The 18110-nt window shown below is 45.6% G+C and overlaps 1 protein-coding gene across 1 annotated transcript in view; it reads right to left on the reverse strand.

The window, feature by feature from the left end:
• LOC149452180 (FRAS1-related extracellular matrix protein 1-like) overlaps nt 1-18110 on the reverse strand; it is a 278816-nt gene that overhangs the window by 114747 nt on the left and 145959 nt on the right. The window contains exon 23 of the mRNA XM_089689678.1: nt 17388-17583. Within this exon, the coding sequence (XP_089545804.1) occupies nt 17388-17583 (196 nt within the window). The remainder of the gene's footprint in view (nt 1-17387; nt 17584-18110) is intronic.

Raw genomic sequence — 18110 nt, forward strand, 5'->3', positions numbered from 1 at the left:
TTCCTCCATACATCAGGGTCCCTATCAGAGTTCCCCCATACATCAAGGTCCCTATCAGAGTTCCCTCATACATCAGGGTCCCTATCAGAAGACGAGACTAATTGATCTGAATCCTCAGTCTGAAGCCACACCACTGACCGTAGCTGTGGGCTGGATAAAATCTCATAGCGGACTGGATGTGGCCCATGAGCCATAGTTTGGAGACCTCCGCTCCATACAAAATTAAAGTTTGTAAAATTTGGTTGGACTTCCACTTTAATCCATGTCAACATTTCAGATACAAAAAGTAGAGAAGGATCTTTTTATTTTTTCTCTAAAAGGCTCCGAATGAGTTAATTTTTCTCATTTCCAGCCTGCATGTCGTTAAGCAGAAGCAGGGTTTATTATGTCGGCCTGCTTATTGGTTTTGGCACAGGATCCTTAATTATATTAAAAGTGATGACTGACAAAGAACTTGGGGAGAGGCAAGCTGTTTTTGGCTACGCTCTCTACGCTAAAACCTTTGAAAATGATTTGAATGCGTGGTCACGACTGTGCAAACTGGAGGGAGCGGAGCCTGAAGGTGCGCAACGCTGACAGCAAGCCATTAGACCGGAACGCCATCCCTGGCCGCGCCGATGCACGCTTCACGGCTCTGCGGCCGGAGCTGAATCCCGCTTCAATGGAGGCCCCGACATGCGCGAGATCGGGAAACGCGGGAACGGCACAGATTATTCGCTGTGTGGCCGCGTTCGCCCCACTAATGATATCGGCATCAAAGGCTCGTTGTTTACTTCTTGTTTCTTTGTTTACAAGCCAATGACCTTTCCGGCAGAAACGCACGCACCGTAAAACCTCAAGTCGCCACCATGTTCAAAATAAACAGACGACACAATCTCATTTGACTCGATTGCCAATTAAAATGAAAAAAAAAAAAGTTTTAAGAAGTCGACTTCAGAACACTAACGCAAAGAGTAATTAAACTGAACTCAGACGTGTAGTAAAGGAATGCTGTTTTACAAACTTGTTTTGCTTGTGGTAATAAAGGAAATGACACAAACAGAAAATTGAAATATAGGTGGCATTAGGGGGTCTATTTAAAATAAATAAATAAATAAATCACTGCATTCACATCAGGGTCCCTATCAGAGTTCCTCTATACATCAGGGTCCCTATCAGAGTTCCCCTGCAAAGCGCATACTACCAAAGTAGGTAATAATTATTTGGAGAGTCTTATGCAGGCCATAGATGGGTTGTTTATCGGCCGAATTGTCGGCTGAAAAATGAAAAATCAGGGTCCCTGTCAGAGTTCCCCTATACATCAGGGTCCCCATTAGAGTTCTTCCATACATCAGGGTCCCTCTCAGAGTTCCCCTATACATCAGGGTCCCTATCAGAGTTTCCCTATACATCAGGGTCCCTATCAGAGTTTCCCTATACATCAGGGTCCCTATCAGAGTTCCTCCATACATCGGGGTCCCTATCAGAGTTCCTCCATACATCAGGGTCCTTATCAGAGTTCCTTCATACATCAGGGTCCTTATCAGAGTTCCTCCATACATCAGGGTCCTTATCAGAGTTCCTCCATACATCAGGGTCCTTATCAGAGTTCCTCCATACATCGGGGTCCCTATCAGAGTTCCTCCATACATCAGGGTCCTTATCAGAGTTCCTCCATACATCAGGGTCCCCATTAGAGTTCCTCCATACAGCAAGGTCCCTATCAGAGTTCCCCTATACATCAGGGTTCTTATCATCGGTCGTTCTGTTGCCACCAATGCTTATGAAAATCGTCCATTTTTCGTAGATTTTTCAGCATGACCGATAAAAGAAACGAGAAGGAACTGCGAAAATCGGACGACGACATTGCCCACTAATATCGGCCGATTATTCTTTCGGATGAAAATTCGACCGATAAACAACCCATCTATGGCCTGCATTAGAGCTTACCACAAGGCTGCCCCGCCTATTCTTGGTGGTATTTTTTCTTAATTGTTCCTCCCATGGAATGCCTGGCTGACGCATTTCACCCCGCCCACAGGGCTTAGTCATAGAGGGTACCTCTAGAGCAGTGGTCTCCAAACTGCAGTCTGAGGGCCAGATGCAGCCCTTTGCTTGCTTTTATCTGGCCCTTGGGGCATTATTTTATACAAAGACACCAATGAAGGGTGCAATTCCTCCCAATGACACCAACGGTGGGGCACAATTCCTCCCAATGACACCAACGGTGAGGCACAATTCCTTCCAATGACACCAACAATGGGGCCCAACAACATCAATGATGGGGCACAATTCCTCCCAATGACACCAATGATGGGGGATAGTTTACTTCCACTGATGGTGGGACATTTTGTACTCTGGATGGCCACAGTCTGGCCCCCCTCTGAAGGACAGTAAACTGACCCTTTGTTTAGAATGTTTGGAGACCCCCTGATCTAGACCATAGAACATAATCATAGATATCAACGACTAAGCCCTGTGGGTAGATCAAAAAGCATGGGAGAGGTATGGCCTGGGAGGACCCTGGGTCGAAGCCCTGAGGGTAGGTCGAAATGCATTGGAGATGTATGGCCTGGGAGGAGCCTGGGTCGAAGATGCATCTGCATCATTGCTCTGTACCTTGCTGAGATTGTGGTGTGTGGCATCTCATTGGTTGTTTTAGCGTATTTCCCCTGGAGTTGGAATGAGCTCCCTGGATGCCGTCACCCGAGACACCGGGGAACTTCATAGTGATATTTTGAGTGGCTCTCCAAGCTTTTTCATAGGGTCACATCAGTTGGAGCGATGATCTTTAGAGATTTTGCAAAACAAATTTTTAAACAAATAAATCCTTAAATGAAACAACATTAATACAATTTTAGCTGTGCTTATATACAGGGTCGGAATGACAAATGGTGGTTAATAGGGATGTGCCCCCTTATATTGGTAGAAAAGCCCCCTTACAATGGTGGAGAATGAGAGAAGAAGGGTCACTGTACATGATTGGCTAATAGGAGCAGAAGGGCCCCCTAATGTGTTCAATGGGAGAAGAAGTACCCCTCTTACATTGGTGGTAAGTGAAAATTCCCATCCCTTTACATAGGTGGCCAGAGGAAAGGTCCCCTTACTTTAGTGACCAATGGCTGTATAGTGCCCTCTTACATATGTGGCCAGTGGAGAAGGGTTTCATTGCACCAATGATCAGTGAAGAAGGGCATCTTCACATTGGTGGTGATATACCCAATTACATTGATTGTCTGCCAAGAATTCGTTCCTTTGCATAGTCAGTGTAAATGCCTTTACATTGGGGACTGGATGAGACATGCCACTGATGATAGCAGTTGAAGATGCCCCTTATAATGTCAGCTAATGAAAGAAGGACAGTCCTCCTCCATAGGAGAGATTGGGACACCTTCCATTGGTGGTCAGTGGGAGAAGAAAAGATCCCCAAATTGGTGGTCCCTTGGAGGGGAAGGGTCCCCTTACAATGGTGGTCAGTAGAGGAAAAGAACCTCTTATATTGGTGGCTAGTGGGAGAGGAAGAACCCTCCTACATTGGTGGGTAGTGGAAGAAGAAGTGCTATTTATATTAGCTGACAAAGGTAGAATAAGGGCCCTTTACATTGGTGGTCAGTGACAGAAGAAGGATTCTCTTATGTTGGGTAGTAATTGGGAGAGAGAGAACTCCTTCCACTGGTGGCCAGTGAAGGAAAATCCCCCTTATATTGGTGGCCACTTGGAGGGGAAAGTCCCCCTTACAATGGTGGTCGGTAGGGGAACAGAACCTCTTGTATTGTTGGCTAGCGAGAGAAGAGCCCTCCTACATTGGTGGTTACTGGAAAAAGAAGAGCTCCTTATACTAGTTGTCAATGGTAGAATAAGGACCCATTACGTTTGTAGTCATGGAAAGAAGGACTCCCTTACATTGGTTAATCCTTGGCAGGGAGAGGGTCTCCTTACACTGGTAGTCAGTGGGAAAAAATACATCCTTGTGTTGTTGGCCATAGGAAAAGGAAAGATCTCTTTACCTTGTCAGCCAGTGGGAAAATAAAGCCTTTGCATTGGTGGTTAGTAGACTGTTCAAAGAAGATCACTGGTGTCAGTGGTTACAATATCCATGGTGAAGCAGTGAAAGGAGACCATGGTATCATCACTGGCTCTGCCCAACAACATCACACATTGTTCGGAGAAAGATCAATCCACCAGAGAAGAAAGCCCAGAGTCTGGATGCCGGAGAAGTCACTTCCATTCAATGGGGATGTCTGTACTGGTAAGCACAGCAAAGCAGGTCTCTGCTGCAAACCAGTCAATGAAATTCAATAATGTGTGTATGACCATTTATTGTCTGAGTAGACAACAACCTTTTGTATGGTCCTCTGCTGGCACTTCAAATTAGTGATCAAACTGTCTAGAAAATGTATCCAATAGGTATTATTTCACCCAAGATAAGTGAGTGATGGCCTGTGTAGATGGGCTTTGAGTTTGTGTCAATGGCATCAATTTTTCAGAATGACCTCCTTCTGACTTGCATTTGCCCTACTTCCAAAGCGGGTTTTCCAAAGACTCAATTGTGAATGCAAAACTCATTTAAAGGGAACAAAAGCCCATCAGCACAGGCCCTAATTGTAACTGCATACGCCTAGCCAAAATTTTAGGGCCAGATTATGGTCATTCAGACTTCAGAGGGTCCAACTGTGGTCAGTTGGAGTAGAAAATGCCCCGGCATCAATGGGATTAAATAATGCCTCAGGTTAGGTTGTCAGTGGGAATAGGAAAATTACATAGTGTCTGTAGTCAGTAGGAGGAATATTGCCCCATCAATGGTATCATTGAAAGGAATAGTGCCCCATCAGTGGTGTCAGTGGAAGGAACAGTGCCCCATCAGTGGTGTCAGTGGAAGGAATAGTGCCCCATCAGTGGTGTCAGTGGAAGGAATATTATCCCATCAGTGGTGTCTTTGGAAGGAATATTGCCCCATCAGGAAATGTGTCCCATCGTTGGTGTGAGTCGGAGTAATAGTGCCCCATTGTTGGCGTCAGTGGGAGGAATATTGTCCTATTAGTGGTGTCAGTGGGAGGAATAGTGCCCCATCAAAGGTGTCGGTGGAAGACAGAGTGCCCCATCATTGGTATCAGTTGGAGTAATAGTGCCCCATTGTTTGTGTCAGTGGGAGGAATAGTGTTCCTTCAGTGCTGTCAGTGGAAGGAAGAGTGTCCCATCAATAGTATCAGTAAAAAGAATAGTGCCCATCAATAATGTCAGTGAAAGGAATAGTGCCCCATCAGTGGTGTCAGTGGAAGGAAGAGTGTCCTATCATTGGTGTCAGTCAGAGTGATATTCCTCCCATTGTTGGCATCAGTAGGAGGAAGAGTGTCCCATTAGTGGTGTCAGTGGGAGGAATAGTGCCCCATTAAGGGTGTCAGTGTGAGTTATAGTTCCCTATAGTGGGTGTCAGTAGGAGGAGTAGCAGGGGCGGACTGACCATTTGGAAACTCGGGCACTGCCCGAGGGCCCAGGGTCAGTAGGAGGCCCCATGAGATGCCCCTGGTACCTTTTTCATAGGCTTTTTTGAGTTTGGGCAAGGACACAGGGGCCCCATGATCCCCTATTGCTCGGGGGCCCCATGAGTTGTCAGTCCGCCCCTGAGGAGTAGTGCCCCATCAATGGTGTCAGTGGAAGTAAGTGTCCCATCGTTGGTGTCACTTGCAATAATTGTGCCCCATTGTTTGCTTCAGTGAGAAGAACAGAGCCCCATTAAGGGTCTCAGTGTGAGTTATAGTGCCCTATAGTTGGTGTCAGTGGGCAGAATAGTGCTCCATCAATAGTGTCCCATTGTAATGTACAGCGCTGAGCGAACTGTTGGCGCTTTATAAATACTGTATAATAATAATAGTGTCAGTGGAAGGAAGTGTGTCCCATCGTTGGTGTCAGTGTGAGTTATAGTTCCCCTATTGTTGGTGTCAGTGTGAGTTATAGTGCCCCATTGTTGGTGTCAGAGTGACTTATAGTGCCCCATTGTTGGTGTCAGTGTGAGTTATAGTACCCCATTGTTGGTGTGAGTGTGAGTTATAGTGCCCCATTGGTGTCAGTGTGAGTTATAGTGCCCCATTGTTGGTGTGAGTTATAGTTCCCCTATTGTTGGTGTCAGTGTGAGTTATAGTGCCCCATTGTTGGTGTCAGTGTGAGTTATAGTTCCCCTATTGTTGGTGTCAGTGTGAGTTATAGTTCCCCTATTGTTGGTGTCAGTGTGAGTTATAGTGTCCCATTGTTGGTGTCAGTGTGAGTTATAGTGCCCCATTGATGGTGTCAGTGTGAGTTATAGTGCCCCATTGATGGTGTCAGTGTGAGTTATAGTACCCCATTGATGGTGTCAGCGTGAGTTATAGTACCTCATTGTTGGTGTCAGTGTTAGTTATAGTGCCCCATTGGTGTCAGTGTGAGTTATAGTACCCCATTGTTGGTGTCAGTGTGAGTTATAGTGCCCCATTGGTGTCGGTGTGAGTTATAGTGCCCCATTGTTGATAAGGGGCCAGGTAAATGCAAACCAAGGGCCACATCCGCAGTTTGGAGATGACTGGCCTAGCTCATGCTCCCCACTCCATACACAGTACAGATGTCGCTGGTCTGGTTGTCATGTAATAATTGTCATCCCTAAACCTCAGTTTTAGGAAGAGGATCACATAAAAAGCAGAGCTAAGCGCAGAGTTTTAATTCATCACAGCAAATCCTCCATCTACATCCAGCCCCAGACTTGACATTTTTCGGAGCGTGGGAAAAAACAACCTGCCCGTAGCTACTGCGGCGATCGCTTACCCGCCGCCCCGATCTGAAGAGCATCTTAACCCCTAATTTGCATTAAAAGCCAACTGCACGCCTTTATTTTTTCCTTGTTTATTCTTGCATTATAATACGGGTAACCTTTTTTTTTTCTCTCCGTCATTTCCCACCATGCAGAAAGGCGGCCGATGATTGCTCTGAATTAATGGATTATCTCGTGCACCATTTGGCTATCATCTGGTCAAAAAAAAAAAAAAAAAAAAACCCACAAAAATCAACAAATGCACCTGTTTACTAATAAATAAAGCCTCAGCTGTAAGAAAAATAAATTAGATGCGTTTAATTGGTAGGCTGAGCGGGCACCTCTCTTTATTACAATGTCGCCTCTTGTATTTTTTTATGATGTCAGGGAGCATGGCACACTGACAAAGTGTTTATGAATCGCAGTTTGCAGATGGCACTTCTGCTTTCGCACTAGTTTTGTGGACAAGTAGCATTAGCGATGAACGAGGGAGGAGGGGGATTTTTTATTTTTTTTTCCTATGCCAAGGGCCCCCCCTTCCGCCAACCGTCCCTTCCCCCACCCTCTGGGAATTAGCAGTGTCTGACTCTCTTGTGCCAATCTCTTACTGGCAGCATCCTTCCACAAGCACACGTTCAATAAATCACCAGCTCTTGGCGTGTTTGCACAGACATCGAACGCTCGCTGCACATACTTGCCCGCACTTTGTTGGTTGGCTTTGGTTTTCTGTACCCCCCCCCCCAGTCTTGGCAGTCTACCTGTCACACAAAGCTGATCGTATTTGTAGTATTCCTATTTTCTTGCAAAGCGTACCGTCTACGTAAGTTGCTTTCGTATTCAGTTTATCGAAGCGTAGAACTTTTGCGCTGATGCGTTACGGCGATGCGTATTAATGCAATGCATGGTAATGTTACATACACCGCGTTCCAAATTATTATTGCAAATTCTATTTAAGTGTCACAAAGATTACCGTATTTGCCGGCGTATAAGACGACCCCCCTACTTTTCCTGCTAAAATGTAGTGTTTGGGCTATACTCGCCGTATAAGACTACCCCTCTTCCAATGCACACCAGTGGGAGGAATAGTGCCCCATCATTGATGTCAGTGGGAGGAATAGTGCCCCATCATTGGTATTAGTGGCAGGAATAGTGCCCCATCATTGGCATTAGTGGGAGGAATAGTGCCCCATCATTGGTATCAGTGGCAGGAATAGTGCCCCATCATTGGTATCAGTGGGGGGAATAGGTGCCCCATCATTGGTATCAGTGGCAGGAATGGTGCCCCATCATTGGTATCAGTGGCAGGAATGGTGCCCCATCATTGGTATCAGTGGCAGGAATGGTGCCCCATCATTGGTATCAGTGGCAGGAATAGTGCCCCATCATTGGTGTCAGTGGGAGGAATAGTGCCCCATCATTGATGTCAGTGAGGGGTGGAATAGTGCCCCATCGTTGGTGTCAGTGGGGGGGGGGATAGTGCCCCATCATTGGTGTCAGTGGGGGGGAGGAATAGTGCCCCATCGTTGGTGTCAGTGGGAGGAATAGTGCCCCATCATTGGTATCAGTGACACCAATGATGGGGCACTATTCCTCCCACTGAGACTTGCTGACCCTGTTCTCGTATGGTGCTGCTGCAGCCAGCATATGTGGTTGCAGCAGCACCTCTACACAGAACACTTACCTGCTGCTCCGGCACTCAATTTTCGCGGGGCCGCTCGGCTCCGCCCCCTCGCCGGTGATTGGCCGCCTGTGTGCCTTTCCTGAGCTACAGTTCTGGCGGCCAATCACCGGTGAGGAGACGGAGCCGAGCAGCCGCACGAACATCCAGTGGCCGAATTGAAGGAGACGCCGCGCTTCCTGGACCGGATCGTCGTGGGACTGGATCCAGGTAAGAGACATCAGCCCCTGCAAACCCCTGTACTTAATGCCGCAGCCCCCCTAAACATGTGTACCGGCGTATAAGACGACCCCCGACTTTTGAGAAGATTTTCAAGGGTCAAAAAGTCGTCTTATACGCCGGCAAATACGGTAATTATTTTGTTTTTCAGTGTAATGCAGGCTATAGACGGGTCGAAAATCGGGCGATTTTTCTTTTAAAAAAACGAAAAATCGGTCGTTCAAGCGGCCGACGTTACCAGCAACGGTAAAAAAAAAAAATCGGCCGATTTTCATCCAGTCTACAGCTGGCAAAAAGTGTCCCTGCAGAGAGCTCCGCTATTTCTTCTCACAGTTCCTTGACATTTATAGCGGTTGCAACAATGTATCTATTTGTATCCATTTAGGATACAGATGTTTTTATTCGGAAACAAATAAATACATTGTTGCAACCGCTATAAATGTCAAGGAACTGTCAAAGAAATAGCGGAGCTCTCTGCAGGGACACTTTTTGCCGGACTGGAATTCCTCTTCTTCTTCATCCTCTTCTTCTTCATCTTCATCCTCTTCTTCTTCATCCTCTTCTTCTTCATCCTCTTCTTCTTCTTTTTCATCCTCTTCTTCTTCTTCATCTTCCTCTTATTCTTCATCCTCTTCTTCATCCTCTTCTTCTTCTTCATCCTCTTCTTCATCCTCTTCTTCATCCTCTTCTTCTTCTTCATCCTCTTCTTCTTCTGCTTCTTCATCCTCTTCTTCTTCTTCATCCTCTTCTTCTTCTTCTTCATCCTCTTCTTCTTCTTCTTCTTCTTCATCCTCTTCTTCTTCTTTTTCATCCTCTTCTTCTTCATCCTCTTATTCCTCTTCTTCTTCTTCATCCTCTTCATCCTCTTCTTCTTCTTCTTCCTCTTCTTCTTCTTCTTCCTCTTCTTCTTCTTCTTCCTCTTCTTCTTCTTCTTCCTCTTCTTCTTCTTCTTCCTCTTCTTCTTCTTCTTCCTCTTCTTCTTCTTCTTCCTCTTCTTTTTTCTTCTTCTTTTTGTCTTCCTCTTGCAGGTCACTGCTCATGTGCAGATTTTTTTATCGGTAAAATATCGGCCAATTTGCCCATCATTACCGCGAAAATCGGCCGATCGGCAAAATCAGTCGATTTTTTTTCCAACTTTGCCGATAAAAAAATCTGCCAAAATACCGAAAAACAGCCGAACATTTAGCCCACTAACGATCCGAAAATCGGCCGATTTTATTTTCGGCCGAAAAATCGGCCGATTTTTGACCCATCTATGGCCTGCATAACTCATGGATGGCATTGTGTGTCAGGGATCTTTTGATCACTGAAAACAATCTCGGACACCTGTGATAATTAGATTGGCCGGTGAGCCCAATTGAAGGAAAAACCACTAAAGGACGGTGTTCCGCATTATTAAGCAGAGCACCATTTTCAAGCAATATGGGGAAGAAAAAGGATCTCTCTGCTGCTGAAAAGAGTGAAATAGTTCGATGCCTTGGACGAGGTATGAAAACATTCGATATTTCAGGAAAACGTAAGCGTGATCATCGCACTATGAAGAGATTTGTGGCTGATTCAGAGCACAGACGGGTTTGTGCAGATAAAGGCACATTGAGGAAGATTTCTGCCAGATCCATGCATCGGATCAAGAGAGCAGCTGCTAAAATACCATTACATAGCAGCAAACAGATATTTGAAGCTGCTGGTGCCTCTGGAGTCCCACGGACATCAAGGTGTAGAGTCCTCCAGAGTCTTGCAACTGTGCATAAATCTTCTATTCGGCCACCACTAACCAATGCTCACAAGCAGAAATGGCTGCATTGGGCAGAAAAATACATGAAGAATAATTTTCAAACAGTCCTGTTCACTGATGAGTGCCGTGCAACCCTGGATGGTCCAGATGGATGGAGTAGTGGATGGTTCTTGGACGGCCACCCTGTTCCAACAAGGCTGTGACGTCAGCAAGGCGGTGGTGGAGTCATGTTTTGGGCCAGAATCGTGGGAACAGAGCGGGTCGGCCCCTTTAGAGCCCCCGAAGGTGTAAAGATGACCTCTGCAAAGTATGTGGAGTTTCTGACTGACCACTTTCTTCCCTGGTACAGAAGGAAGAACTATGCTTTCCGTAATAAAATCATCTTCATGCATGACAATGCACCATCTCATGCTGCAAAGAATACCTCTGCATCAATGGCTGCTATGGGGATAAAAGGAGAGAAAGTCATGGTGGCCTCCATCCTCCCCAGACCTCAATCCTATTGAGAACCTTTGGAGCATCCTCAAGCAAAAGATCTACGAGGGTGGGAGGCAGTTTACATCCAAACAGCAGCTCCGGGAGGCTATTCTGACATCTTGCAAACAAATTCAAACAGAAACTGTCCAAAAACTCCCAAGTTCAATGGATGCAAGACTTGTGATCTGCTATCAGATAAGGGCTCCTATGTTACAATGTAACGTGACCGCTTCAAATGTTTAAAAAGTTAAAATGTTGTTAAAAGTTTGATTGAAATAGCTTTTGATTTCAGTAAATATGCTGCAAACACAACAAATGACAATTTTCAGTTCTTTACAACCTATAAAGTGTTTTGAAACTTCCTGTGCGGAATAATTTGGAACAAAAATCCTGTTATCATTAGGAGGTTTGTTCAATAAAATGTGAATTGTTCTCTTATAGTTGTAACCTGAGAATTCTGCCGACTGTTATTTACATCAATTATTTAGGTAAATGAGAAAAATATAATTTGCATAATAATTTGGAACACGGTGTAGTTACATTATTATTATTATACAATATTTATATAGCACCAACAGTTTGCTCAGCACTGTACATTATAATCATATACTATACATAGTTAGTCTGGCTGAAAAAAAGACAAAAGTCTATGCGGTTCAACCATAGAAAAAAAAAAAAGTTATAATCCTATACCCACAGTTGATCCAGAGGAAGGCAAAAAAAAAAATAGTAAATTTTTTTTTTTAATTTTTGCACACATGTTAAAATCTGCATTTGTTTGCAGGACATTAACCAAAACCACAAAACAATTATATATTTACTGAAAGCAGGGAGCCTGAAGAAGAAGAAAAAAAATGGTGGCCATTGCAAAATTTTCATGTTGTACGAAATTTGCACAACTGATCATCAAAATCAAGTGTATTCCCACTCCACGCTTAAATGGTGAAAACTAACCCTGACGCATTCACTATATCCGGTCTCCCCGGACCCTGCATTCACTATATCTGGTCTCCCAGGACCCTGCAGCCACTATATCTGGTTTCCCCAATCCCTGCATTCACTATATCCAGTCTCCTTGGACCCTGCATTCACTATATCTGGTCTCCCCGGACCCTGCATTCACTATATCTGGTCTCCCCGGACCCTGCATTCACTATATCCGGTCTCCCCAGACCCTGCATTCACTATATCCGGTCTCCCCAGACCCTGCATTCACTATATCCGCTCTCCCCGGACCCTGCATTCACTATATCTGGTCTCCCCGGACCCTGCATTCACTATATCCGGTCTCCCAGGACCCTGCATTCACTATATCTGGTCTCCCCGGACCCTGCATTCACTATATCCGCTCTCCCCGGACCCTGCATTCACTATATCTGGTCTCCCCGGACCCTGCATTCACTATATCTGGTCTCCCCGGACCCTGCATTCACTATATCCGGTCTCCCAGGACCCTGCATTCACTATATCTGGTCTCCCCGGACCCTGCATTCACTATATCCGCTCTCCCCGGACCCTGCATTCACTATATCTGGTCTCCCCGGACCCTGCATTCACTATATCTGGTCTCCCCGGACCCTGCATTCACTATATCCGGTCTCCCAGGACCCTGCATTCACTATATCTGGTCTCCCCGGATCCTGCATTCACTATATCCGTTCTCCACAGACCCTGCATTCACTATATCTGTTCTCCCCGGACCCTGCATTCACTATATCCAGTCCACTTGGACCCCTCATTCACTATATCTGGTCTCCCCAGACCCTGCATTCACAATATCTGGTCTCCCCGGACCCTGCTTTCACTATATCTGCTCTCCCCGGACCCTGCATTCACAATATCTGGTCTCCCCGGACCCTGCTTTCACTATATCTGCTCTCCCCAGACCCTGCATTCACTATATCTGGTCTCCCACAGTATACAGAACATGGAAATGCAATTATTTTAGTAAATATAAACTGCTAAATACCTTTTCTCATCAGCAATATATAGCAGTCTTGTGACTTCTATCAATGTCCAGCAGAGCACTGGTTAAAGCTTGTAGGGGGAGTTTTCATTCTCTCCTGATTGTCCTATGAGGCTGCATAACCGCAGATCTTCTGTCTGGGCAGCTCTGATTTGCCCTTTGCTGATCACATGCACTCTCTCAAGAAAAAATATAACTCTCTAGCAGTACACACTAAACTGAGCATGTGCAACGTGCCCCCAAGGCTCTGTTCTATCAGCATGTGGATTGGGGATTGTGGAAGAAGGGGAGGATCAGTGAAGACAGGATCAAACAGCCCTTTTACACAATGCAGAGCAGAACAGCACCAATTGCACAGCTCCCGATGTACACAGGACGATGTCTTTTAGCACACTGACTTATGAAGGTCGGTGCTCTCTGTGACTGTGCGTGCAGCCTTGTGCTGCCATCTGTTGGCGTATTACAAAATTAGTCTTGAAACTTGTTGATACCTCCTCGTATACTATATACCAGGGGTCTCCAAACATTCCAAACAAAGGGCCAGTTTACTGTCCTTCAGACTTTAGGGGGGCCAGATTGTGGCCAGCGGGAGTAGAAAAAGTATCAGGGCCAACATCAGTGAGAGTAAACAAGGTCTCAGGTGTGGTGTTCAGTTGCATAGTGCCTGTGGTCAGTAGGAGGAGGAGTAGGGCCCCATCATTGCCATCACTGGAAAGAATAGGGCCCCATCATTGCCATCACTGGAAGGAATAGGGCCCCATCATTGATGTTAGTGGATGGAATAGGGCCCCATCATTGATGTTAGTGGATGGAATAGGGCCCCATCATTGATGTTAGTGGATGGAATAGGGCCCCATCATTGATCATCATTGGACTCCAATGTAAGGAGGGTCTCTGATGGAGACCCTGATGTAAGGGGGACTATGATGGGACCTCTGATGTAAAGGGGGGGGGGGTTATGATGGGGACCTTGATGTAAGGGGGACTCTGATGGGTACCCTGAAGTGAGGGAGGATTTTGATGGGGACTCTGATGTAAGGGGGATGCAGAAGAGGACCTTGATGTAAGGGGGCGACTCTGATGAGGACTCTGCAATAGGGGGCAACTCTGATGTAAGAAAGATTCAGATGGAGACCCTGAAGTAATGGAGGATTCTGATGGGGACCCTGATGTGGGAGGGACCATGATGGGATCCCTGATGTAAAGAGGATTCAGATGGGCTCCCTGAGGTCTGAAGGGGAACCTGGTGTAAAGGGGGACTGTGATGGGTACCACTGATTTAAGGGGAGTTCTGATGGGGACCTTGATGTACGGGGGACTTTAATGGGTATCCTGATGTAAGGGAGGATTTTGATGGGGACTCTGATGAGGACCCTGATGTAGGGGGGCTATGATATGGAGCTCTGATGTAAGAGGGGATTCTGATGGAGACCTTGATGTAAGGGGTGACTCTGCTGTAAGAAGGATTCTGATGGGGACCCTGAGGTAAGGAGGGACACTGATGGGGACCCTGATTTAAGGGAGACTATGATGGGACCTCTGATGCAAAGGGGGGTTCTAATGGGGACCTTGATGTAAGGGGGAGTCTAATGGGTATCCTGATGTAAGGGAGGATTTTGATGGGGACTCTGATGGGGACCCTGATGTAGGGGGACTATGATATCGAGCACTGATGTAAGAGGGGATTCTGATGGAGACCTTGATGTAAGGGGTGACTCTGCTGAAAGAAGGATTCTGATAAAGACCCTGAGGTAAGGAGGGACACTAATGGGGACCCTGATGTAAGGGAGACTATGATGGGACCTCGGATGTAAAGGGGGGGGGGGGGATTCTGATGGGTACCTTGATGTGAGGGAGGATTTTGATGGGGACTCACATGTAAGGGGGATGCAGAAGGGGACCTTGATGTAAAGAGCGACGCTGATGGTAACTCTGATGTAAGAAAGATTCAGATGGAGACCCTGATGTAAGGGGGATTGAGATGGGGACCCTGATGTAATGGATGACTCTGATGGGGACCCTGATTTAAGAGGGACCATGATGGGATCCCTGATGTAAGGGGGATTCAGATGGGTACCCTGAGGTAGGAGGGAACTCTAATGGGTACCCTGATGTAAGGGAGGATTTTGATGGGAACTCTGATGTAAAGGGGATTCAGATGGGGACTTTGATGTAAGGGGGACTATGATGGGGACCTCAGATGCAAGAGGAGATTCTGATGGGGACCCTCATGTAAGAGGGACTCTGATGGGCATTCTGATGTAAAAGCGAATTTAATGGGAGCCCTGATGTGGTGTACAATGTGACCCTAATACTGAAACGTTTGGAGACCCCTCCTCTATACGGTATCCCACTCAGACATCAAAATAATTCACAGATACAACTGTTCCAAAAATGTCTTGTTTTGTGGTTCCTCCAACCCATAATAAATCACAAGAATATTTAAATAGTGGCCCTTGAAGTAACAAAACTGAGAACTGCGGATTTGATATATTCCAGATGGAGATATAAAATAAATAAATAAGATAAACTAATAATATTAAATAAGAATGATTCAAAATAACTTTTTGTAACATTTTTGGTGAGCAAAAAAAAAAAAACTACACAAAGAAATGAAAAGTTTCAGCTGACAAAATGATCAATTAAAAGCATTCAGAAGGGTTGCCGAGGATAAATGGCCCAAAACATCGCTATTTTCCACTTTTATTTATTTATTCTTTTTACTTTGGAGAATAAACAACAAATGTATAAGCATCGGGGATAACGACACATTGCCACACGTGGGAAAACGGCGTGCGATCGTTAAAAGGGTTGGACAGACTGACTGGTCACCATGACGATAACACGTCCACAGATGGCCCACAGAATGGTCACTGGAAACAGACAGTTGATGATCAGCCGCCTTGTAAACGGTGTTCCTAGATTCTGTGAAGAATGGCTACATTGTCCATTTAGGTCTGCAACATTTTTTGCTTCTTTTATTTTTTTTTAAGCATTTTAAAGTCGTTAATTTTTTTTTTTTGGCACCTAAAGCAGCAATTATTTAGCAGTTCTTCTAGACCAGCCTTTCCCAACCAATTTCCCATGGAGGAACCCTCCAAATAACTGTCAGGTCCCAGGGAGCCCCTACTAATAATTACTAGATCTACTCCTCCTGTACGGTACATTACTATGATGGATGTGCACTTCTGAGCTTCTTGTTTGATATTCAATGATGCTTTTTATGACAAACTATTTTTATTGATAATAATGAGATAAAACTAAGAATCCTGGGCAGAAATTAAATGCAGATGGTGAATGTTGCTGTGTTCCCCCACATTGGTAGTCAGTGAAGAAACACTTATGTTGGTGGTCAGTTGAGATGTGTCCTCTTATGTTGGTGGTCAGTTGAGATGTGTCCTCTTATGTCGGTGGTCATTTAAATTCTCCCCTACATTGGTGGGCAGTGGAGGCAGGATCCCTTAGATAGGTGGTCAGTGGAAGCCCCTTACATGGGTAATCATTTTAGGAGAAGGACCCCATTACACTGGAGACCATTGACCATGAATGTTCCTTACATTGGGGGTCAGTGAGAAGAATGTTCCTTACATTGGGGGTCAGTGGGAAGAATGTCCCTTACATTGGTGTCAGTGGGAAGAATGTCCCTTACATTGGTGGTCAGTGGGGAGAATGTTCCTTACATTGGGGGTCACTGGGAAGAATGTTCCCTTCATTGTGGTTCGGTGGGAAGAAAGCCCCCTACATTGGGGGTCAGTGGGAAGAATGTCCCTTACATTGGTGATCAGTGGGAAGAATGTCCCTTACATTGGGGGTCAGTGGGAAGAATGTCCCTTACATTGGTGATCAGTGGGAAGAATGTTCCCTACATTGGGGGTCAAAGGGAAGAATGTTCCCTACATTGGGGGTCAGTGGGAAGAATGTTCCCTACATTGGGAGTCAATAGGAAGAATGTTCCCTATATTGGGGGTCAGTGGGAAGAATGTCCCTTACATTGGTGATCAGTGGGAAGAATGCTCCTTACATTGGTGATCAGTGGGAAGAATGTCCCTTACATTGGTGATCAGTGGGAAGAATGTCCCTTACATTGGTGATCAGTGGGAAGAATGCCCCTTACATTGGTGATCAGTGGGAAGAATGCCCCTTACATTGGGTGGTCAGTGGGAAGAATGCTCCTTACATTGGTGGTCAGTGGGAAGAATGCCCCTTACATTGGTGGTCAGTGGGAAGAATGCTCCTTACATTGGTGGTCAGTGGGAAGAATGTCCCTTACATTGGTGATCAGTGGGAAGAATGTCCCTTACATTGGTGGTCAGTGGGAAGAATGTTCCTTACATTGGTGATCAGTGGGAAGAATGCCCCTTACATTGGTGATCAGTGGGAAGAATGTCCCTTACATTGGTGGTCAGTGGGAAGAATGCTCCTTACATTGGTGATCAGTGGGAAGAATGCTCCTTACATTGGTGGTCGGTGGGAAAGTCTGAAATTGGTCGTTGCCCAAGGAACCCTGTAATTGCACAGAGCTCTGGTGGAGATAGGTGCAGAAAGACAACCCTACCTTTCTCCAGGTTAAGAATTGAGATGTAGAAGGTCTCGGGAGGTGAGCCGTGTTCTCCATCTGTTAGATAAAACCGGAAACTGTCGTGTCCTTTGCAGCCGAGGATTGTGGTGTGAAAATACCAGATATGATTCAGGTCAACGTCTTCCTGCGTAAAGTTCATTCCAGCATAGAGGGTGACCCAGAGGGGGCCCACCTAGAGAAATGGGGAGAGGGCACGTTATGGATGCCAACAATGATCACAGATTTTTTTTTTTTTTGGGGGGGGAGGATAAATTGAGAGAGGAGTTGGAACCTCTGTCAAGAGACACGTTTTTGTTTGGCAGCTAAACAGATCCCTTATACTGTATGTATTTCAACTGTGGATTTATTTGCAGCTTTTCTACCCAATCAGATTTCATCTCTCATGTTTCTAAAGACAGTTACAAACAATTAACGTAAACTCTGAATGGGAAACACAGAACATGACTTTTTGACATGGCATCGGTCCTGTGCTGATCACATGCACTCTGCCAAGAAAAAAATAAAAAATTCTTTAGCAATACACACCAAACTGAGCATGTGCAGAGTGACTCCACACAATATGTCTTATCAGGAGATAAAAGTGGGGCACTGGAAGAAGGGGAGGATCAGAGAAGACAGGATCAAATGGCGTTTTTACGCAATGCGGAGGATTAACCCCTTAGGTTCCACAGTGAGTATAACAAACACGCTTTACTGCAT

This window comes from Staurois parvus, unplaced genomic scaffold (assembly GCF_062004578.1).
Source record: "Staurois parvus isolate SC_StPar_1 unplaced genomic scaffold, SC_StPar_1.0 ptg000491l, whole genome shotgun sequence".
Taxonomy (NCBI): Eukaryota; Metazoa; Chordata; class Amphibia; order Anura; family Ranidae; genus Staurois; species Staurois parvus.